Genomic DNA, 25,606 nt, shown 5'->3' on the forward strand with positions numbered 1-25,606 from the left:
CTGCATTGTAAATTTTGGTCAATGACATGAGACAAAGTATATGTGAACTGCTGTATGAAAAGTGAATTTACTCTATAAATCTTCACCCAAATCCTAATTAAAAAAAAAATGCCATGGTAGTGATGGTAATCACTTCTGCGTGAGCAGTTTGTCTCTCCAGTGAATTGTGTATCACTGTAAAAAGTGATCTCGTGATTCTCACATATTTTTCATTGTGTATAATGCTATATCATAAACCTTGAATAACTCCATGGGAACCATTAGTAGTGCCACACTAGTGATGCTGCAGCTGCTTCCAAGAAGTAGAGAAAATTCACCACGTCACAGGAAAGAATTGAATCGCTTGATCTGTATCATAGATTGAAGTCTGCAGCTATGGTTGCATACCATTTCAAAATAAATGAATACAGCATCAGAACCGCTGTAAAAGAAAAGAAAATTCATGAAGACATCACTGCAGCTACGCCAGCATACACGAAAACCTTGTGCTCTCTGTAAAATACCTTTTCATCTCATATTGAAAATACAGCTTTTATGTGAGTGCAGAATTGCTATAAGAAAGATATAATTATAGATTCTAATATTACTCAAGAAAAAGCAAAGTCATTAGATGACAACTTAAAGCAAAAGGAAGGTGAAGGATCTAACCCTAGAAAATTTAATGCCAGCAAAGGATGGTTTGATAATTTTAGAAAGAAATTTGGTTTTAAAAAATATATATATCAAGATATCAGGAGAAACAACTTTGGCCAACAAAAAGGCATCAGACAAGTTCCCAGATAACAGTCATTGAGGGGAAAAGATATCTGCCTGAACAGGTTTTTAATGCAGATGTGAGTGTCTTATTTTGGCGGTGGGGCGGGGGGTGCGGCTCAAAGGACATTTATTAGGAAGAGAAGCAAGGACCAGGATTTAAGGCAGGAAGGGACAGGCTAACTATACTGTTTTGTGCAAATGTAGTTGGTTTTCTGATCAGGACTGTTCATATGTAAGGCTTCTGTTCAACAGTAAGCTATTAGTAGTTTTTTGCTAGTCAAAAATTAATCACATATTTTGAACTATACAGGAGGTTGGAGCCCTTTGGTAGTTAAGATTGTTAACTTGGCTGTGCTGTGATTTTGAGTGGCATGGTACCTGGATGTAGTTATTCCTCTTGATGAGATTGGTTATGGTATAATCACATCTGTGGTGGAATCTGTTGTGAGCAGCTAATTAGTTGAAGAGGAGTTGCCCTCATGACTGTTTCCAATACATACAGAGAAATTTTGGGGAACATCTAGCTTTTTTGCTCATTTTGGAATCCTGCATTTGGCTTATCATCATCTCTCATTCCTAGACTTGAACTAGTGGCTTGCAGATGTTGGGATTATTGCCTTTGCGGCCTGTGAGCCAATAACCTGCAGCCTGCTATAAACTAAACTCACTGCCAGTGGTTTGATTCTGACTCAGCAACCTCCACTGGGTTTCTAGACTGCCCCATCTTTCTTCCATGGAGCTGCTGGTAGGTATAAACCACTGATCTTTTGTTTAACAGCCAAATGCCTTACCAGTACACCACTTGAGCTCCTCACACCCTGCTGTACTTCCTGCCAGTGGCTGCCAGTCTTGAGTTCATCAGTCCCTGCAGCTGTGTGAGTCAGGAGACGCCTCCAGCTTGCTCCAGTGGGCCTCAAAGGCAAAACTGAAGCCCAAGCTTAAGGGGCCTTCACCTAGCCCCTAGAGCCAACATTAAACTCACACTTCTGGCCTACATTCCCCTCGAGCCTGAATTCTGAATTTGGGCTTTTAGCCTCCTAAACTGTAAGAGAATAAACATACATTTGAGCCTCTACTGTGATCAAGCATTGGCAGAAGAAGGGAAATTAGCAGTGATTGGGGTATGAAGTTTTACAAAAAACAATCTAAATCTGAGAGCAAGTTGGCTTACTGCAAAACCAACAACACTCACATTACATTCTTTTTTTTTTAATTATGTAAAGAGTTTATTTATTTTTAGTTTTTGTTTTTAAATGCATTTTATTGAAGTATAATTTACGTACACTGAAATACACAAAACTAAAGTGACATGTCAATGCATTTTTTTTTGCAGTGTTCCCTCCCTTTCCCTCCCAACCCTAGTAACCAACAAAGAAAGTTCCCTTCCATATATAAACCTTTCCTTGACTTTTAACAATAATGAACTAGTACTATATTTGTCTATCTATGATTGTCTTCTTTTACTCAGCATAATGTCCTCCAAGTTCATCCATGTTATTTGGTGTTTTGCAGATTCTACATTATTCTTTAGCGTTGCATAGTATCCAATTGTGTGTATGTACCACAGCTTGGTTATCCATTCTTCTGTTGATGTGCATATAGGTTGTTTAGATCTTTTTGCTGTTGTAAATAGTGCTATGATGAACATGGGTGTGCCTATATCTGTTCTTGTCCTGACTCTCACTTCTTTAGGGTATATACCTAGTAATGGGATTCCTGGGTCAAATGGTATTTGTAATTACAGCTTTTTTAAGGAATCGCCATACTGTTTTCCACAGTGGTTGTATAATTTTACAGTCCCACCAGTAGTGTATAAGAGTCCCAATCTCTCTACATCCTTGCCAGCATCTGCCATTTTCTGTCTTGTTGAACTTTGCCATTAGTGCTGGGGTGAGATAGTATCTCATTGTTGTTTTGATTTACATCTCTCTGATGGCCAATGACCATGAGCATCTCTTCATATATTTGCTAGCCGCCTGAATATCCTCTTTGGTAAAGTGTCATTCATGTATTCTGCCCGTTTCTTAATTGGATTGTTAATCTTTTTGTTGTTGAAATGTTGGAGTTTTCTATAAACTTTAGATAAGTCCTTTGTCATATATGTAATTATTGCCAAGTATGAATTTGTTGCTGTCATTTTTTTATTTGCTTTTGCATGGTGTTGATTTCTTTGTTCCATATAATTTTCTGTGCTTAGCTTGTTTTGTTTATGAATCATGTTATCACTTCCTTTGTTGCTATTGTTTTAGTATTTGCTAAATATTTGTACTGGTCCTCTTTTTAATTTTGATGTGAAGGTTTATCATTATTCTTTGAGGTTACCCTATGATTTATAATTTCTTCTCAAGTTTAGAACAGTCTGTTCTATCTTACAGTTGTCTTGACTTCCCTACAATTTAGAAGTTCTGTAACTATACAGTTTTTTCCCTCTTTTTGGTTTGTAGTTGTCTTCATTTGTCAAATGATGTCTCTGGTTCCCTGTTTACAAGCTTGTAGGCTTATTTACTTTGGATACTTCTATAACTGGATTGGTTTCTGGGTTATGTCATCATGTGTATTAATGATCAGTTGTTCAGTGTTGTTGGTTCTCTGTCCAAAGGACTCCCTTTAGCACCTCTTGAAAGGTTGGTCTGGTTTTGACAAATTCTTTTAATTTCTGCTTCTCAGGAAATGTCCTAATTTCACCATCATATTTGGGGGACAGTTTTGCCAGGTATATAATTCTTGGTTGGAAATTTTTCCCTTTCAGGTTTTTATATATACCATCCCATTGTCTTCTCACCTGCATGGTTTCTGCTGAGAAATCTGAGCTTATTCTTACTGGTTGCCCCTTGTAGGTAACTTTATTTTTCCCGTGTTGCTTTTAGGATTCTTTCTTTGTCTTTGGTTTTGATAAGTTTGATGATGATATGTCTTGGTGGTTTTCTTTTGGGGTCTGTTCTGTTTGGAGTTTGTTGGACTGTATTCTTACCTTTAATCATACCAGGAAAACTCTCTTCCAACAAATCTTTGACAATTTTTTATGTGGTTTTATTTGTCTCTTCCTGTTCTGGAATTCCAGTTGCTCATTGGTTATTCCTTATGATGGTATCCCACCTTTTGTTTTGATCGTTTTTCTGATTGACCCCTTTCCAAAGAAGTATTGAGGTATTTGCCTTGAATCTCACTAATTCTGTCTTCCATTGATTCAGTTCTACTCCTTTGCCCATTCAATGCTTTATCTATTTCTGAAAAGTTAGTATTAATCTTCTGTACTTAGGTCTGTAGATTTTGTATCGTTTCTAATTTTTCCTTTATTTTGTCATTTTGTTCTTATATTGTCTTTTGAAATTGTTCTAGGATTTTCTCAACTTTGTCAGTGTTTTCCTTGAGCTGTCTCTCAATTCGTTGAAGATACCTAAATATAATTCTTTGAATTCCCTATCAGGGATTTCCACTGCTGCGTCTTCCTCAGGGATGTGTTTTGGGTCTGTATCCTCGTCCCTTTTTTCTCCTGCTTTATCTTGCTTCTTTGTGTGGACTATGATGCTCTGTTGTCTCTGAAGCATTGTGATGTTTTTGTGTTTATATTTAATTGGTGATTGTATGTTGGAGTGACTTACCCACAATTTTCATTTTCTTTATTTTGTTTGTATGTTATCTGTGTAAGCAGGGTACTGCGCTGTGCTCCTCTATTCACTACTTGGCAGCACTTATACACTCACCACCTGTCTCCTTTCCCGTTGTCTGCCTTCCATATGTCCCTGCCATCTTTGGCAAACAGATCCTATTCTTAGTCCCTGGAATCCAAATGAGAATGCTATCACTTTAAAATCCAAAGTGGCTGCTGCTTGTGAACATTCAAAATGGCTGTACTCTTAATTACTTTCAGTATCCAAAATGGCCACCACTTGTAAACATTCAAAATGGCTGCACCCTCGGTCACTTTCAATATCCAAAATGGCTGCTGCTTATAAATAATCAAAATGGCTGCACCCTTAGTCACTTTAAATGTCCAAAATGGCCACCATGTGTAAATAATCAAGATGGCTGCACCCTCCAGACAGCCGAAAGTCCACAGCTCAGGTTGTCTCGCTCTTTGCTGTTTCTCTTCGTAGTCATAGGTCACCAGTGCAGTTGTCTGCGCAGCCCTTGGTGACCAGGGCTGATCTTTAAGTCAATGCTCAGGTTCCAACACCACTTGTAAATATTCAGGCTGTGGGTGCCATCGGAGTAGCTGACAGTCCACTTCTCTGACCGTCTCGGTACTCACTGTTTTCATTCATATTTTTCCGCTAGTTTGTTCCTAATCCACTTCTGTATACTTCCTTTCAAAGCTCAGGCCTCCAGGATTATCTTCTGTATTTCTGTCAATTGGTTTTTCTTTTCTTATTGAAGAGGGTCTGTGGAACTTGTCTGCTTATTCCACATCTTACTGGAAGTCTGCGTTTTCTTCTTTTAAGCACCAGTAGGTAAGAGAATCTTTTCTTTTTGAGTATTTTCCCTTTACCTCCCCTCTCTTTCACTTGTTCTAAGAGTTCTCCCAGCACATTCTCCTGTGATACCAATTCTGACCATTGAATAGTGCTTATATGTAAGCTTCATGATAAGCAGAAAAAATCTTTTGCATATACTTCTCCAGGAAGACAGGAAGATAATCTTGTTTAGCATCAGTAGCTTAATCACTTCTGAAAACTCTAACTTCCTTTATCTGCTTTCTTCCCCATCCAGCCTAGAACCTATAACCTATCTCTGGCAAGAGAATTGTGTTTAAATGTATTGTTTTCTTAATTCTCTGTTATATCATTTAACAAGACCCCAATCCTGATTTTGTTCCAAAGTCTAACTTAGTACCTGTGTTCCTAATCAAAGTTTGAGAGAAAGTATATAATTTTGTCACTAACTTTATTTGGACAAGCACCTCTTGTATTTATTCCTAGTCAACTTTCTTTTCTCATTTTGTACTGATTTTATCAGATCTTCACTACTGTTCTCTTTCTATCTTTCATTCAGATGACCTTATATTTGTTTTCACAGGAAGAAAAAAATGAATTCCTTATCTTATTGGAGCTTCCTCACATTTGTGCCCCTGGACAAACTTACTTACCTGTGTTTATACCAGTTCTTACTTAGTTTCACTATAGAAAGTATCACATTACTCTATGCAGTAAGTCTCATTCTGTCCTATCTTCTTCAGCTATTTATCCTATCTCTTCAGTGCTTCCCATTCAGTTATCTCTTCCCCTGGACTGATAAACATGTTCAACTTTTAACTTCTCTTCAATCATATGCTCCTTTTAAAATCTGACTTCCCAACGTATTCAATATGAATATCAAAGTTCTCACTATTACCTTCTGAAATCTGGTTCTTGGAGACCTCTTAGCCTTATTTCGTCACATTTGCCTTATGTCTTTTTGTCTAATCATGTCAGATAAATACATCGTCCAGATTTGCTAGAAACAACTTTTTATATATCCATATGTTCTTACCTCTCATACTTCCTCTGGAATGCTAGAATAAGCTTTCCCCATTGTATATATAACTTTTATATATTCTTTAAAATTCAAGTCTAGGAAGCTTCACCTGATCAGACTTGCCCTGCCAAGTATAGGTTTGGTACCATCCTTTCTCCACATCCCTACATTCATCTATTATAATGTTGTATTTTAAATTGCATCCTATTATTATTTCTGATCTTTCTGCCTCCATCCTAAGACTGTGAACTCCCAAATCTAGGATGCACCATTCACAGAGAGTACAATGTGATTGGTACCTCTGATACCTCCTGGAATTTTGTAACAGAGCTTTTGCCTCTTACCTCTGTATTTCCAAACCTCACTTAATGCCTGGGCATTTGTACATGACTGATTAATAAATAGCTGCCTAATTTATTAGCTTACCTCTGTATCCTTTGAATTTTTACAAACAGAACACAAACTTAAAAAAGAAAAAAAATTAGACATTTGAGGTACAGAAAGTTTCAATGATTTATTTATTGCCACATGAGTCATTGTTTCACTATGCAATAAATAGACCAATTTATACTGTGATGGTATAAGATATATTTCTAGCTTTAAGTAAAAGTTTTAATAGATGATAGACAATGCACTTAAATTTTTATATTTATCTTGTATATAAATGCCTTTTGATGTATCAATTATATAATTACCATTTAATCTCTGTTTTTATTTTAAAACTAGATATGAGCACTTTTCTTCATGCCTTAATCAAGTATTAGGTCTTCTTAATGGGAAGGATCCCGATTCTTCTTTAAAGGTATGTGGAAACATAAGTTTATTTTACACTTTAAAAAAACTATAAAACCCACTACCATTGAGTCAGTTCCAACTCATAGCAACTCTATAGGACAGAGTAGAACTGTCCCATAGGGTTTGCAAGGCTATACATCCTTACAGAAACAGATGCCTCATCTTTTTCCCATGGAGCAGATGGTGGCTTTTAACCACCACCCTTTTGGTTAGCAGCTGAATGCTTAACCATTGTGCCACCAGAGCCCAAAAAAGCTGTAAAGTTTGGGAAAACACTTTGAATTTTCACAAACTAAAAGCCGCCTAACAGATGCTCAGATCAGGAAATAGCATCATCAGCACCCTAGAAACCCTTCTTGTGTTCATTTTAATCACGACCCACCACTTTACCTTCCTCCCTGCCCCACAAGGATACCCACTACCCTGAATTCAAAAGAATACTTTGCTTTTCCTGTTCTTTTAACTTTACATAAATAAAATCTTACATATTCTTTATCTAGACTCTTTTGGTCAATATTATCTTGTTAGATTCATTCATGATTATTTCTTCTGTTGATGCATATAGGCCATTATGAAGAGTCTTGCTTTTAACAGTTTTGTGACATTATGTACATGTTTCCCTTGAGTAAATACCTACTAGTAGAATCACTGAGGTACACATATGTTCAGGAAGTACCATGAAGCAGTTTTCCTGAGTTGGTTGTACCAGTGAATGAAGATTCCATTCACTGTATGTTCTTGTCAATATTTGGTATTTTTCATTATAGCCAGTCTAATGGTTATATAATAGTACTGCAGTATAGTTTGAATTTGTATTTCTTTAATGACATTTAAGTTGAATACCTGTTTGAAGTATGGCATTTATTGCCCAACAGTTTTCTTTTTGTTGTTGTTTTAAGGTATTTGTTCTTCTTTTCTTATTGCTTTCCAGAGTCTTTTTTGAAACATTTTCATAGATGAAATTCTTGGATAATCTATTCTATATATTTGTGAATCCTAGAATATCCAGAATTTCTTTTATATGCAATGTGAGAACTATTCCTAATGACAGTCTGAATGGGTCTTGATAGAGTGACTAGAAATATGGGCTAAATAAAAATTATTTGAATACAGTATATGTGCTAGATAAAGAATAGAAGATACATACAACAAGGGAAAAATTTAATAATATTGACTTAAAGGTTAAATTAGCTCAGGAGTTCAGGTATGGCAAAAGAGTAGAAACATTGCACAAGTGCCATGTAGTATCAGAAAACCTGAAAAGAATTACAGAAGTAAAAGTAATAAAAAAAATCTCATTGTAATACACAGTGATAGGGAACTGTGAAAAAGCACCTTAATGTGGGGGAGAATAGTCAAATATCTTACGTTTTATATTATAGTAGGAAAATGTGCTTGATTCTAAGGCTGCTGTAACCTTGAACACAAATCCTGACAAGGGTGGCACAAGAAAGGAAAAGAATAGACCACTCTCTTTTATAGATGCAAAATTCTAAATACAATATGAGTAGATCACAGCCAGTGATATAAAACAAAGGGCATCTCGTTACCCAAGGAAATTAATCCCAGGAATGCCAGGGTAGTTTTGTGTTTTTAAATTGATATAATTCATCGCAGAAAAATCATATTATCTCATTACAGATAGACTCACTGCCGTCAAGTCAGATCCGACTCATAGCAACCAGTCCAATACTTCAGGGAAAATGAACAAGAAATAGGGATTTCAAAGGAATAAGTAAAACTCATTAGTCAGATGACATGATTACAAATACAGAAAGTCTAAAATCTATAAAAATAACTATTAAAATTAAGGAATGTATTTGGCCAGTTTTCTGGATACAAAAATCTATCTATTTATATGTAAATTCTTATGCTGGCAACAAAAAATAGAAAAATTTCTTGAATCATACCATTCACAATATCACCAAAAAAAAAACACAAAGAACTATGCCTAAGGGATAATCTAACAACAAATACTTAAAACCTCTACTTTCAAATTAGAAAACACAAGAAAATAAAAGACCTAAATAAACAGAGTGATATACCAAGTTCATGGATTGGAAGAGTCTTTAACATAAGGTCAGCCAAAATCATGGCAGGGTTTTATTTTATTTTGGTATGTAAAATTTGGAAAGCTGATTATAAAATTTATGTGGCTGTATAGTCTTCAGGATGAACCAAGAAAAAAAAACTCACTGCCATTGAGTCGATTCCAACTGATAGTGACCCCCATTTGGTTTCCAAGTCTGTAAATCTTTACAAAAGTAGATTGCGCCATCTTATTTCCACAGAGCAGCTGGTGGGTTTGAACGGCCAGCCTTCTGATTAGCAGCCAAACACCTTACCCAGTACACCACCAGAGTGTAGCCCTAGGAATAGCAAAGGCTATCTTGAAGAAAGTGGACAAAGTTGAAGGCCTTAAATTACCAGATATCAAGACTTATATAAAATTGTAATAATAATAATTAATACAATGCAGTATTGTATTGTAAAAAAGGATAAAGTGGGCTGCATTAAAATTAAAAGGTTCTGTTCATAAAAGGCCACCAGTAAACAAGTGAAAGACAACTCAGAATGGGAAAAGATATTCACAATACCTAAATTCAAAAAAGTATTCTTATCCAAAAATATGTATATATATTAAAATAACAGTAGGCACTTGACTGCTAACCAGAAGGCAGGCGGTTCAAACCCACCAGCCACTCCTCAGAAGGAAGGTTGGGCAATCCTACTTCCGTAGTGATACTGCCTCAGAAACCAAGGAGGGGTCGCTATGAGTCGGGGCCAACTCGACGGCAAACAACAACAACAAGAACATATAAATCCAAAAAAAAGACTGATAACCCAATTGCTAATGGGACAAGGAGTCAGCGCCTTCTGACCTCCTCTAACTACATAAGAGGAAGACAGAATCACCATCAGCAGCCCAAGGCCTATTATGAGGCCAGACATGCCACCACCTTCCAGCCCTCCTGCTAATCTTTATACCAACCATTCCTCCCACGACACCCACCACCTCTCTGTTGGGTTCAGTAATTCACTGCAGTGGCCACACAGAACTCAGAGATTATGGGGTTTATTAGGGAAGCAACAGGCTACAATTCAAGCTCAGGAATGCTCTCAGTCTCTCTCAGCCAACAGTCTCTGTCAGTAGCATGTCTCTCTCAGCAATGCATGTCTCTCTTTCTCAGCAACACGTTTCTCACAGATTCCTCTCTCAGCAGTTTGTTGCTATAAGCTGTGCATCTTTCGAGAGACTCCTGCCTTTAGGAGGGTTCCTTTTGAGCCTGGCAGAGTGGTCAAACTAACAAATCCCAACATTAGAATTCTATGCACCTAAGAGACAGAACTTCCCAGAAGATTGCTTTGTTTTGCTCTAGGTGGATGACTTTAACAAGCAGCTACTCAGTTACTCATAGCAAAGTGGGTGTTACAAATACTATGTTTAGGAAAGCCATGTCATGTAATTTACTACATCGCACCTGTAGATACCTGAGCAAAAATCTTGATCAGTAATGAAATTGTTGCTCAACTTCAGTAATCTTTGGAGCATCCTAAATGTAAATAGTAATGTGATACCACTACCAAACCAAACTCACTGCCGTCAAGTCGGATCCCACTGTAGCGCCCCCTCCTTGGATTTCTGAGGCAGTATCTGTGGTAGCCTAAGGCACTTGACTGCTAACCAGAAGGCTGATGGTTCAAACCCACCAGCCACTCCTTAGAAGAAAGTTTGGGGCAATCTGCTTCCGCCAGCCTTCTGCTTAGCAGTCAAATGCCTTAGGCACTAAACCATGACTGCACATCCACTGAAAAACAAAACAACAAACTATGGTTCAGTCAGTTCTGATTCATGACAATCTCATGTGTCAGAGTAGAACTGTATTCCATAGGGTTTTTAATGGCTGATTTTTTTAGAAGTCGATCACTAGACCTTTCTTCCTCAGTGCCCCTGTGTGTGGATTCAAACGCCAACATCTGGTTAGCAGCCAAGCACATTAACTGATTATGTTACCCAGAGACTACCAATAGATGGTTAAAATAAAAAATAAGGGGACTGTCACGGTAAGCTGAGAATGTGGTGGATATATCATTCTCATAGAATACTGATGGGACTGAAAATTGCTACAACTACTCAGGACAACTGTTATCTATTATTGCTGAACATATGCATACACTGTGGCCCAGCAGTTCCACTCTTAGGTATTTACCCCAAAGAAATGCATACGTATGTTCATCAAAAGATTTGGTTCATAGCAAGCATTACACTCCTTGTAGCCAAGAACTGGAAACAGCCCAAATGTCCATCAGTAGTATAATGGATAAACAAATGGTAGTGCATATTATGCATCAGTGACTATGAATGAAAAGCAGTTACATGCAACATGGTAGATGAGTCTCACTAACATAATAATAAACAAAACATGTCAGACATAAAAGTGTACACTAGGATTCTACTTATGTAAAATTCCATGTGGGTTTCTTTGTATAAATTGGCAGGCAGAATCAAAAATATATGTGGAAATGCAAAAGTCTGAGAACAGCAAAGACAAAATTAATCTGTGGTGTCAAGAATCTAGTGGGGAGGCATAGTTGGGCTTTGCCCAGGAACGGGTACAGGTTCCTAGAATACTGGTAGAGCTTGCTTTCTTGAGTTGGTTGGTAGTTGCACAGGTGTGTTCACTTTGAAAATCCATCTAGCTTTACACTAAATGATCTATCTGTTTATGTTGTATTTCAGTTAAGTGTACAAGAGAAAGTATGTTTATATTTGCTTGGGTGTGAGTCATATATCTTTGGTATAATGTACAAGAAGCTGATAATATAGTTCGCCTCCAGGGAGAGTGACAGCTAGAGGTCAGGGTAGTACCTTTGACTTTGGAACCCTGCATATGTTTACTTACTCAAAAACAAGTACTACAACTTAATTTTTTAGGAATAAATCAAAATTGTTTATCATTTCTTATGATAAATTTTAGTGGACTAAGTTGTATTAAAATCACATACTATCTCATTTACATGTTCTTTACATGAAACAATGGTAAAGAGAGATAGAAAATAAGTGGATAGACAGATTACCAAGAAAATTCAAACAAAGTGATAGATTAGTAGTATATGAAATAAGGTGCAATTTAGTTTTGTATAAGCTAATAAACAGTTTGCTATGGGATGCTGTATAACAGTATAAGGCCCAGTTTATGGTGTAGAAGACGGTCATTAAGGGGCATAATATGTAAATTTTGTGTGGAAGTAGCCAAATTCAACATTTTAAAGCTTGAGGGTGCTATTTTTAAATCTTGCCCTAATGTTTGTTTTAGTAACAATTCTTAAATCTTAAGTGTAAAAATGGCATGAGGGAAAAGGGTCATCTGGCCTTGTCTAACATCACAACTGGGAGGAGGATCATTATCAACAGCTCAAGGCTGATTCCTGTGAGGTGGAGGTCAGATCTGCCTCCCCCTCTGACTTTCTTACCAATTCTGACACCAACTGTCCCTCCCAGCGTACTTTCTGTTTCTCTGCTGGGTTCCATAATTTGTTGCAGTGGCCATACAGAACTCATGGGAAAATACTCACAGTTACGGGGTTTAGTAGGGAAGGAAAAGGTTACAGTTCAGGATCTGATATGACTCAGGATATAGTTCTTCGATCGGGACAGTCTTTTCTCAGCATTGCATGCAGGCACACCTCTCTCTGGGCCTCAGCCTCTCAGCCCTGCAGCCCCTTGGACTCTGCCCTGCTCTGGCAAGTATTACAAAGTTCTTGTTGCTCTGCCAGTAGGTGCGTAGAGGCACCCTACTCTGCCAATAAGCCTTGGCCTTATGATGCTTAGTTCTAGTTCATGGGTCAACAAAAAGTTCCCCCTAATGCCCATAGGCAGCCTACTCTGCTAGAAAGGCTCCCGTCTGAAGACATTCAACTTTTTCACTCCATGGGTCAGTGAGCTTAACTCCATGAATAAGTGCCTAGAGGCATCCTACTCTAGCACCCTACTCTGCCAAAAAGTGCTCTGCCTGAAGGCACCCAGCTTCCTTGCACTATAGGGCAGGAAGACCACTGTTCTGTCTTATACCAGTCTCTTGGTTCTGCTGCCACCATTTCTCTGCCACTGCTTCTTGTTGCCTCTGTTGTCACAGCTCTCTGTTTCCTAGATCAAGGAGGTTCAGTGCAGGGATCTCTGTCCAAAGGACGTACACCACTCCTGACTTCTTGATGGTAGTGAGATTTCCCCTTTCTGCCACTAGGATGGCTCATTTTAAGTAGTGAGAGGGCAAAAGTGATGGATCCCACATTAGGGGTCCATGTCCTTAATTTGCATATTGTCACCTCCACAAGGGTGCCATGTACCTTATTAACATTATTTGCAAGTGATTCAATCCCATTGGTGGGCCACAAGCTCCTCATATTTGCATAGTCCTACTGGTCATTTGATGGGAATTACAAAAACTATGGCTAGAAGGGCCTCTGGTAGCATAGTGTCTAAGGCACTTGACTGCTAACCAGAAGGCTGGCGGTTCAAACCCACCAGCCACTCCTCCGAAGGAAGGTTGGGCAATCCTACTTCCATAGTGATACTGCCTCGGAAACCCAAGGAGGGGTCGCTATGAGTCGGGGCCAACTCGACAGCATGTAACAACAACAAGAAGGACCATATTAAGTAATTCACTGCACCACATTAGGATAACAGCAAGTATTCTTAATTATTAATTTTAAGTCTTTCCATCTTAAAAACAAAACATTTGGTAATTTAAAAAAAAAAGAAAGAAAATTCACTATGGAAGTAGTACATTAGTTGAAGTTGCCCCTCTCCTCTACCTCTCACAGTCCTGCTTCTCAGTGGTGATTCTTGAATGCTGTTGAGTCTATTCTGACTCATAGCGACCCTATAGGACAGATTGTTGTTGTTGTTGTTGTTGTTATTTGCCGTCAAGTCGGCCCCCACTCATAGCGACCCCTCCTTGGGTTTCCAAGGCAATATCACTACAGAAGTAGATTGCCCAACCTTCTTTCCGAGGAGTGGCTGGTAGGTTTGAACCGCCAGCCTTCTGGTTAGCAGTCAAGTGCCTTAGGCACTATGCTACCAGAGCTCCATAGGACAGATTAGAACTGCCCAATTAGATTTCCTGCACTGAAATCTTATGGGAGCAGATCACTGGTGTTTTCTCCTGCAAAGCAGCTGGTGAGTTCAAATCATCCTTTCTGTTAGCAGCCAGGCACTTAACCATTTTGCCACCAGGACTCCTTTCATCAGAGGTGATATTTATTATTATTATTACTATGTGCTATTGAGTCAGACCCAACTCATAGTGACCCCTCCTTGGGTTTCTGAGGCAGTATCTCTACGGAAGTAGATTGCCCAACCTTCCTTCCAAGATAATAGCTGTTAACAAATCCCCTTGTAGCCTGGAACCTAATCACACATTTGAAAAATTATACTGAAAGAAAAATTAGAAGCTGCTTTTATTTTTTGTTTTAGAGTATTTTTTTAAAATGCTGTTTTTAGCTTCGTCGTTTGATTATATGCTAAAGTCTTGTGAAATTAACATTTAATGGAGACTTTATATTGCACAGGTTTTAGAATTACTTCTTGCCTTCTGTTCAGTGACTCAGCTGCGGCACGTGCTCACTCAGATGATATTTGAACTCTCTCCATCTGGCAATACCATTCTAGGAAGCCGTTCTAAATGTTTAGAACCTACTGTGGCTATACTTCGTTGGTCAAGCCAACCTGTGGAAACAACAGAAAACTGTTCTATTTTAGCATTGGCGTTATTCAAGGAAATTTTCGAGGTAATAGTGATTCACAAATTGACTTTCCACTTCGAATTAATGATTTGTTTTCAGAAATGTTCATAATAAACTTCCAGTCATTTCATTCCTTTAGGAAAACTTCAATCACTAGTAATCATACAACTCGCTGTGACTCAGCTACTGAAATTCAGCTATTGAATTTTTTCTGCCATGTGTTAAGTGTTTTCCTTTTTTTTTTTTTTTTCACTGAGTAGCCTATGTATATTCCAGTGACATAAATATATAAGTATAAACTATGATTTGTGTATTTGGGTTATTTTGTGACTGTCCTGATATATGACTATGCAGTAGTCAAATTCTATCTCTCCATCGCAGTAGATGCTCTCTACTATCTGTATTAAGTTATTGAATGGATTAATATAGGGAAATTGGATTTATCAGTGAAATGGAGTAGAGCAAATATATGTATGAATGATTGTGTTTCTTGAGTATTATGCACAAATTATTCTTTATATTGGTCTAGACTCTTAATCAGTTTTAGCATTTAAAACTCTTTTGAGATTCTTGATGGAAATTATCCATATGGTAAAGTACAAAGACCAACATCATTATTTAATATATATATTTAGCTAATTCAGGATATTATTATTCAGTAAATACTTCTAATTTAGAATAATTTAAAAATGACATACATAGTCCACTTAAAAAGGTTTTGTTCCTACAGAACAATAAAGCCTTATTGTTCTGTTTGAGAAAACAGTCATCAACTCCTTGAAACTGGCTGAAAAGATAGATTTTAAATAGGAATATTTAAGTAGGAGACTCAGGTCAATGAAGTAATTCTAAGAAATTTTAAAGAGAATGTTGCAGCTCAGTGATGACTATTTCTGCATCCTTTATTAAATCTTTATATTTAATCATTGTTGATGATAACTCTCCAGGATGTCATAGATACTGCTAACTGTTCCTCAGCTGATCGTTTTGTGACCTTACTGCTGCCTACAATCCTTGATCAACTTCAGTTTACAGAACAAAACCTAGATGAAGCCTTAATAAGAAAAAAATGTGAAAGGATGGTCAAGGCTATTGAAGTTATGTTAAATATCCTTTTCTGTCATCAACATGGAAACTATACAAATACCCCTTACTCATTTTCCCCTCATATATCATTTACTCATTTTGTCTTTATTCTCAGTGAAGTCTAGAAAACTTGTTTTTCTGTGTAAAACTGTTATGCTAAAATACATTCTGACAAACATTTTCAAACTTGAATGTTTTTACCACAAATTGAAGTTAGAAGATATGTCATAAAATGCTTATTCTATTCCTCTTTGTTAATTCCTTTTCTGTTTTTTAATACTAATTACTGCTCCTGATGACCAGTGGTGCCATTCTTTAGTGAGGTATATCAGAAGATGAGGAAATATTGGTAAAGTTATTATTATTTTAGCCCAGTTTTATTTTTAATTGTTATTGTTGTTGTGTGCCATCAAGCCATCTCCAACTCATAGTGACCTTATGTACAACAGAAAGAAACACTGCCCAGTCCTGTGCCAGCTTTATGATCTCTACTGTAACTGAGCCCATCGCTGCAGCCACCGTGTCAGTCCATCTTGTTGAGGGCTTTCCCCTCTTTCATTTACCAACCATGACATCCGTCTCCAAAGAATGGTCCCTTTTGACAACATGACCAAAGTAGGTGAGACCAAGTCTTCCGTGTAGGCATATGGATATTATCCTATCACTGACAGCATTGTACTTCAGGACAGATCTTGAAACATCTTTCGTCATGATGAATGGCACACCTTCCTCTTCAATTTGTCATTCCCAGCATAGTAGATCATATAGTTGTCTGATTGAAAATGGCCAAAACCAGTCCATTTCAGCTCACTGATGCCTAGGATATTGATCTTTATGTGTTCCATTTCATTTTTGACAACTTCTAATTTTCCTAGATTCATACTTCATACATTCCATGTTCTGATTATTAATGGATGTTTGCAGCTGTTTCTTCTCGTTTTGAGTCATGCCACATCAGCAAATGGAGGTCCTGAAAGCTTTACACTAACCACATCATTAATTTCAGCTCTTATTTTGAGAAGGCAGCTCTTTCCTAGTCATATCTTGAGTGCCTTGGGACCTGAGGGGCCTGTCTTCCAGCCCTATATCAGATAATGTTTCAGGGCTATTCATAGTTTTTCAGTGATTTATCAGACAGTGTTTCACTGCTATTCATAAGGTTTTCACTGGCCAATTCTTTGAGAAGTGGACAGCCTCTTCCTTCTTCCAAGTCTGTCTTAGTCTGGAAGCTCCACTGAAACTTGTGCACCATGGGTAACCCTGTTAGCATTTGAAACACCAGTGCCATAGCCTCCAGCCCCACAGCAACACAAGCCACCACAGGACGACAAACTGACAGGCAAGTTTGTCTCCCTTAGCTGTTCCAAACTGCTCCACTCCTGCTTTCTGACCTGCCCTACCTGTTCTGGCCCTCCAAAGCCAGTTCCCACTGCTTCCCAACGTATTTTTAATTGTGTGTTTTAAAGATGAAAGTCAGCCTTTAATAAATATGACATCACAGTAGAATATGAAAAAGATAAATTAACTCATTTCAGTAAAAGAAAACCATGACTGCTTTGAATGCCACTACTTAAGTTATATACAATGATGTTCTTAAGTCTTTATTTCAGTTTTATTATTTTTAAGATCAACTGATGCCAAGTTGTGAAGAAGTCAAAGTCCAAATTCTTTTAAAATTTCGTTTTCTATGAGCAGTGAGCTCATAGAAACAGCTGTATCTGTTACATTACATAGTAAGATATCCTTGTTTATCAGAACAAGAATTTGCTCTACTTTTTCCTGTCCTAGGGCAAACTACACTTCTTTTAATCTTCTCTCCAAACTACTGCTCCTTAATTTTCCTATTCTTTTTTTTTTTTCTTACTTGCTTTTATTGTGATAAAAACATAACACACAAGACATTAGCCAACATAACAACTTCACGTTTACAACTCGGTGACATTGATGACATTTTTCATGTTGTGCCACCGTTATTGCTCTCTCTTTTTTCCTCCCTCCTACCCTTGATAACCACTAATCATCATCCATAAGTTTTCTTTTGTTTTGTTTTTTTCCCAAAATACTATCTAAGACTCCTCCCACTCCCCATCCTGTCCTGGTAGCTAACAAAGAAAATTCCCTTCCATGTATAAACCTTTCCTTGACTTTTTACAACAGTGGACTCATAACAATATTTGTCCTTCTGTGATTGACTTACTTCACTCAGCTTAATGTCCTGGAAGTTCATCCATGTTATGTGGTGTTTGTCAAATTCTGCATTATTCTTTACAGTTGCATAATGTTCCATTGTATGTTTATACTATTAGTTCGGTTATCCGATCTTCCATTGATGGGCACTTTTATGTCTTTGCTGTTGTGAATAGTGCTGCAGTGAACATGGGTGTGCATACATCTATTCATGTCCTGCCTCTCACTTCTTTAGGATAATACCAAATAATGGGATTGCTGGATCAAATGGTATTTCTATTTCCAACTTTTTAAGAAATCACCATACCAATTTCCACAGTGGTTGTATCATTTTACAGTCCCACCAGCAGTGTATGGGAGTCCCAAACTCTTCACACCCTTACCTTATTTTCTGTCTTGTTGAACTTTGACATTAATGCTTGGGTGAGATGGTATTTCACAGTTTGCATTTCTCTAATAGCTGATGATCATGAACATTTCTTCATGTGTTTGCTGGCTGCCTGAATTATCTTCTTTGCTGAGGTGTCTGTTCATGTCTTTTGTCCATTTTTTAACTGGATTATTTGTCTTGTTAATGTTGAGATGCTGGAGTGTTCTATAAATTTTAGAGATAGATCCTTTGTCAAATATGTCATCACTGAATATTTTTTTTCCAATCTATAGTTTCTCTTTTGACTCTTCTGGAGAACTCTTTTGATGCACATTAGAATTTAATATTTAGAAGGTCCCAATAATCTCATTTATTTTCTGTTGTCTGTGTATTTTGGGTTATGCTTGATATTCTATATATGCCATAAATTAAGGCCCCTAAGTTTGCTCCTATTTTTTCTTAGATAAACTTTATAGTTTTAGGTTTCACATTTAAGTCTTTGATCCATCTAGAGATAGTTTTTGTGTATGGTGTGAGGTATGGATCTTGTTTCATTTTTTTGCAAATGGATATCCAATTTTGGCAGCACCATTTGATGAAGAGACTATCTCTTCCCTGTTGAGTGGATTTTGGCCTTTTGTCAAAGATCAACTGAAAATAGGTTGTTGTTGTTGTTATTGTTGTTATATGCCATCAAGTCAGACCTGGCTCATAGACACCCCTCCTTGGGTTTCTGAGGCAGTATCACTACGAAAGTAGATTGCCCCATCTTCCTTCCAAGGAGTGGCTGGTGGGTTTGAACCACCAGCCTTCTGGTTAGCAGTCAAGTGCCTTAGGCACTATGCTACCAGGGCTCCCTGAACATAGGTGGATGGATCTATTTCTGGGCTCTCAGTTCTGTTCCACTGGTCCATGTATCTGTTGCTGTACCAATATCAGGCTGTTTTGACTATGGTGGCTGTATATTAGGTTTTGAGATCTGAGAGTGTGAAACCTCCTACATTGTTCTTCATCAGTGCTTTGCTTATCTGAGGTCCATTTCCTTTCTATATAAAATTAATAATTGGGTTTTCCATGTTTTTAAAGAATGTTGATGGAATCTGGAACAGGATTGCATTAAATATATAGACTGCTTTGGATGATGACATTTTTACAATGTTCAGTCTTCCTATCCATGAGCATGGTATGTTCTTCCATTTATGTAGATCTCTTATAGTTTCTTGAAGTAGTGTTTTATAGTTTTCTTTGTACAGATCTTTGGAGTTCCTGGTAAGATTTATTTCCAAGTATCTTATCTTTTTTGGTAGCTATTTTAAATGATATTGAGATATAAAGAGAGGTCTCCTTTCAGAGACCTCTTTGCTGGTATACAGGAATTCAACTGATTTTTGTATGTTGATCTTGCATCCTGCCACTATGCTAAATCTTTCAATAAGTTCCAGGAGTTTCCTTGCTGAGTTTGTTGGGTTTTCTATATATAGGATCATATCATCTGTGAAAAGGTATAATTTTACTTCTTCCTTATCAATTTGGATGCCTTTGATTTCCCTTTCTTGGCTTATTGCCCCTGGATAGTACTTCCAATACAATGTTGAATAGAAGTGGTGATAGAGGGCATCCTTGTCTGGTTCCTGTTTGAAAAGGGAATGGTTTCGGTCTTTCTCCATTGAGAATAATGTTGGCTGTTGGCTTTGCATATATGCCCTTTATTATATTGAGAAGTTTCCCTTCTATTCCTGTTTTGCTGAGAGTTTTAAACAGGAGTTGGTGCTGGATCTTATCAAATGCCTTTTCTGTATCTGTTGATATGATCATTTGATTATTTTCCTTTATTTTACTTATATGATGGATGATATTGGTTGTTTTTCTAATGTTGAACCATCCTGCATACCTGGTATGAATCCCACTTGATCATGATGAGTTTTTTTTGTATATAGTTGGAGTCTGTTGGTATATTCATGAGGGATATTGATTGGTAGTTTTCCTTCCTAGTGGTATCTTTGCATACTTTTGGTATCGGGTATGCTTGCTTCATAAAATGTATTTGGGAGGATTCCATCCTTTTTTATGATTTGGAGTACTTTGAATAGGATTGGTGTCAGCTCTTCTCAAAATCATTGGTATTCTCCAGTGAAACCATCTGGGCCAGAACTTTTTTGGTTGGTAATTCTTTTATGACCTGTTTCATTTCTTCTCTTGTTATGGGTCTGTTCAAATTTTCTACCTCAGTCTGTGTTAGTTTAGGTAAGTAGTGTGTTTCTGGAAATCTCTGTTTCTTCTAGGTTTTGAAATGTGTTGCAGTACAGTTCTTCATAGTATCCTGATATTATTCTTTTTATTTCTGTTTGTTCTCTTGTGACATTGCCCATTTCATTTCTTACTTGTATCATCTGAATCTTTTCCTTCTTTTCCTTTGTTAAGTTTGCCAGTGGTTTGTTGAGTTTATTAATCTTTTCAAAGAACCAACTTCTAGTTTTCTTGATTTTTTTTCTATTGTCTTTCTATTTTGTTTCATTTCTTTCTGCTCAGATCTTTATTAGTTCTTTTGTTCTGGTGATTATGGGCATTTTTAGCATCTCTTTTTTCATTGTTGGAGATGTTGGGTTAAGGTGTTGGTTTTGGCTCACTCTTTTTTGATGTGTGCATCTATTGCTACAAATTGCCCTCTGATTATGGCTTTTGCTGTGTTCCAAAGATTTAGGTATGTTGTGTTTTCATTGTCATTTGATTCAAAGAACTTTTTCATTTTCTTTTTTGTTTCTTCTATTACCCAGGCATTTTTGAGAATGGTATTATTCAGTTCCTATGTGTTTGCTCTTTTTCTGTTGCTCTTTCTGGTGTTGATTTCTAATTTTATAGCATTATGATCTAAGAAGATGCTTTGCAGTATTTCAGTGTTTTTAAATTTATTGAGGCTTGCTTTGTGGCCTAACATATGGTCTATCCTAGAGAATGTTTCATGTGTGCTAGAAAAGAATGTATATTGTGTTGTTGTTGGGTAAAGTGCTCTGTAGATATCTATAAGGTCAAGTTAATTGATCATATTGTTTAGTTCTTCTGCATCTTTGTAGAGCTTCTTTCCAGTTGTTCTCTTATTTAAAGTGGTATATTAAAGTCTACTGTAGAGTCATCTTTTTGTCTGTTTAATTCTGTTATAGTCTGTTTTATGTTTTTGGAGCTCTTTCATATGGGTGCATATATATTTACTATGGTTATTTCCTCTTCTTCAGTCAATCCTCTAGTCATTATATTTTGTCCTTCCTTGTCCCTTATTGTGATTTTTGTCTTAAAGTCTATTTTGTCAGAAATTAATATTGCCACTCCTGCAGGCTTTTTACTGCCATTTGCTTGATATATCTTTTTCCAGGCTTTGATTTTTAGACTGTTTTTGTCTTTGTGTCTGAGATAAGTCTCTTGTGGACAGCATATTGATGAGTGATGTTTTCTTATCTACTCTGCAACTCTTTGTCTCTTGAGTGGTGCATTTAATCCTCTTATATTCACTGTAATTATTGACAAGTATAAATTTATTGATCTCATTTTGTTATATGCTTTTTCATGGTGTTGCTGATTTCGTTGTTCCGTATCATTTTCTGTGCAGAGCTCATTTTGGGCTTGAATTGTGTTGTCATCTCCTAAGTTGCTGTTGTTTTAGTATTTGCTAAATATTTATACTTTTCCTCTTTTTAATTTTTATCCCAGTGTTTATTATTTTTCTTTGAGTTTACCCTGTGATTTATAATTTTCTTCCCAAGTTTAAAACTGTCTCTTCTATCTTGCAATTGTCTTGATTTCCTCACCATTAGGAAGTTCTGTAACTACACTAATTATTCCCTCTGTTTGGTTTGTAGTTGTCTGCATTTACCAATTAATGTCTCTGGCTTCCTGTTTCTAGTTTTGTAGGCTTATTTTACTTTGGATACTTTTATAACTCAGCTAGTTTCCGTGTTAAGTCATCATGTGTGTTAATCATCAGTTGTTTGCTCTTGTTGGTTCTGTGTCCAAAGGACTCCCTTTAGCATCTCTTATAAAGTTTTTCTTGTTTTAACAGATTTCCTTAATTTCTCCTTATCTGGATATCTCCTAATTACACCCTCATATTTGGAAGACAATTTTGCTGGATATATAATTCTTGGTTGGAAATTTTTTTCCTTCAGGGTTTTATATATATCATCCCATTGCCTTCTCACCTACATGGTTTCTGCCAAGAAATCAGAGCTTGGTCTTAATGATTGTCCTTTGTAGGTAACTTTTCATTTTTTCTGTGCTGCTTTCAGGATTCTTTCTTTGTCTTTGGTTTTCATGAATTTGATTATGATATGTCTTGGTGATTTTCTTTTGGGGTCTGTCCTCTTTGGGGTTCATTGAACTTCTTGAATAGATATATTTTTGTCTTTCATCATATTAGGGAAATTCTCATCGAACGATTCTTTGAGAGTTTTTTGTGTAGTTTTATATGTCTCTTCCTGTTCTGGAACTCTTAACTACAAACACGTAGGTTATTTCTCTTGATGGTATACCACATGAATCTTTGGCTTTCTTTATTTTGTTTTGTTTTCTGATTGATCTCTTAATAAAGTAATATTAAGGTGTTTGTCTTCAGTCTCATTAATTCTGTCTTCTATTGATTCAATTCTGCTCTTTTGTCCATTCATTATTTTATCTAATTCTGAAATCTTAGTGTTATTGTTCTGGATTTGTTTGTTGTTTTTGTATCATTTCTAATTTTTTGTTTATCAATTTGTTCTTGAATTCTTTTCCTAAATTGTTCTAGAGTTGTGTCTGTGTTTTCCTTAATTTGTTATTTTCCTTGATCTTTTCTGTGTTTTCCTTTATCTGTATCTCAATCTGTTGAAGTTACCTAAATACAAGTCCTTTTAATTCCTCACCAAAGAATTCAAATCTGCTTCTTCCTCAGATGTTTTCTGGGTTCGTGTCTTGGTTCCTTGTTTCTACTACTTTATCTTCCTTCTTTGTGTCCACTGTGATGGTCTGTTGTCTCCAAGACATTGTGCTGGTATTGTATTTATGTTTAATTTATCATTGTATGTTGGTGTGATTTGCCCAAGAATTTTTTTTTTCCCCTTCACTGTGTTTTGAAATATCTCTGTGAATAGGATACTATGATCCTCTGTTCACTAGTTGTTAGCACCTCGTCACTTATCACCTGTCTCCTGATGGGTGTGATAAAGAAGAGAATATGCACAGATCTCTGTTAGCTGTTCATAAAGAGCAGTTGAGGATGGTATTGACCCCCATCTGTTGTTGGTTTCTTAGTGTAAAAGCAAGTAGTGGTCTTCATTCAGTGGGTGGGGCTGTAGGACGTGCTCATATGGTTGGGTTGTGTGAGAACAGTTGCTGGCTCCCACTCAGGAGGAAAAAAAAAAAATTAAATACCACCAAAAACATGAAAACAAGAGAAAAAAATCTCAAACTTCAAGAACAGGGAGGAACAATTACAAATAAAAAGAAAGGCAATAAATGAGAAGAAAAATTTTAAAACTATATTTAAAAAAAGATGAAAGATTATGACAAGAAGAGAAAAAATAACCCACAGTATCTGGGGAGGAGGGAATGAGAGAAAAGAGCAAGAGTAAAAAAATAGTAAAGAAAAAAATGGGAAAATAACAGAAGCAAAACAAAGAATGGGATGAACCAAAAGAAGGAAAAAAGACAGGAAGTTGGAAAAGGGAAGAGAAAAAGACAAAAACAAGAACCAAGGAAGGGAAAGAGGAAAAATAAATAGGTAAATGAAAAGGCAGTAGGAAGGAAGATGAAAAAAATTAAAAAAGAAAAAAAGAACTGTGGGGGGCAGGGCACAGCACCCAGGCTCTGTCAGGGCACCAACCAGGGTGGAATTCCTGTTGTTCAAGAAGGTGGATAGAGGCCAAGGATGGCCATACCTCTGTTCAGCATGAGGGTATGGGATAAAAGAGTAGCAAAGGAATGTCATACCTTTCTAGTCATCAGCCTCCAGTGCAGTTGTCCATGTTGTCCTTGGCAAACACAGCCTATTCTTAGGTCACTAAGGGTCAGAATCCTACTAAACTCACTGCTGTCAAATCGGATCCGACTCATAGCAACCCCTCCTTTGGTTTCTGAGGCAGTATTTCTGTGGAAGTAGATTGCCCACCCTTCCTTCCAAGGAGTGGCTGGTGAGTTTGAACTGCCAGCCTTCTGGTTAGCAGTCAAATTGCCTTAGGCACTATGCCACCAGAACTTACTAGGATATATTAAAACTGGGTGCACTGCTTGCAAATATTCAAAATGGCTGTGCCCTCAGGACAGCTGGAAGTCCCCAGCTCTGTGTGTCTCCTTCTTTATTGTTTTCCTTTCTGATTGTCAGGCACCAGTCAGTTCTTCCCCATGTAGTCATTGGTGACTAGAGCCAAATCTTAGGTTGCTACTGAGGACACACTTAAATATTCAAAATAGCTGCACCCTCAGGACAGCCGCTAGTCTGTAGCTCTGTTTGTCTCCTTGCTGACTGTTTTTGTTCATGTTCTTTTACAAGTTGGTGTGTAACCCGCTTCTTGATCCTTTCCTTTGAACCTCAGGGTTCTAGGATCGTATTCTGTATTCATGTCAGTTGGTTTCTCATTTCTTTGTTGCAAAGGGTCTGTGTAGTTTGTTTTCCTATTGTGCGATCTTGCCAGAACTCCCCAATTTTCCTATTCTTTTTTTTAAGGCATTTTATTGAAATATAATTTATGTACAGTGAAATACACAAAACTAAAGTGACATGGATCAATGCTTTTTTTTTTTTTCATTTCAGTGTTCCCTCCCACCCCTGGCAACCAACAAAGAACATTTCCCTCCATGTATAAACCTTTCCTTGACCCTCCACAACAACGAACTAATACTATATTTGTTTTTCTGTGATTGACTTGTTTCACTCAGCATAATGTCCTCCAAGTTCATCCATATTATGCAGTGTTTTGCAGACTCTACGTTGCAGACTCTACGTTGGTACTGCATAGCATTCCATTGTGTGTGTACCATAGTTTGGTCATCCACTTTTCTGCTATAAGTCTTAGAGATAAGTCCCTTGCCAGATATGTAATTAATCGGCAAATATGAATTTGTTGCAGTCATTTTTGTTATGTGCTTTTTCATGGTGTCGATTTCTTTCTCCCATATAATATTCTATGCTGAACTCGCTTTCTTTATGAATCGTGTTATCACTTCCTTCATTGCTATTGTTTTAGTATT

General features: G+C 37.0%; 1 protein-coding gene across 1 annotated transcript in view; it reads left to right on the forward strand.

Moving 5' to 3' along the window:
• CIP2A (cellular inhibitor of PP2A) overlaps window positions 1-25,606 on the forward strand; it is an 81,146-nt gene that overhangs the window by 30,584 nt on the left and 24,956 nt on the right. Inside the window, exons 8-10 of the mRNA XM_007946565.2 lie at window positions 6,937-7,012; window positions 14,578-14,796; window positions 15,699-15,858. Coding sequence (XP_007944756.1) covers window positions 6,937-7,012; window positions 14,578-14,796; window positions 15,699-15,858 — 455 coding nt within the window. The remainder of the gene's footprint in view (window positions 1-6,936; window positions 7,013-14,577; window positions 14,797-15,698; window positions 15,859-25,606) is intronic.

The sequence above is a fragment of the Orycteropus afer genome, unplaced genomic scaffold (genome assembly GCF_000298275.1).
Source record: "Orycteropus afer afer isolate SDZICR_OR568_19922 unplaced genomic scaffold, OryAfe1.0 scaffold00166, whole genome shotgun sequence".
In the NCBI taxonomy this organism is placed as follows: Eukaryota; Metazoa; Chordata; class Mammalia; order Tubulidentata; family Orycteropodidae; genus Orycteropus; species Orycteropus afer.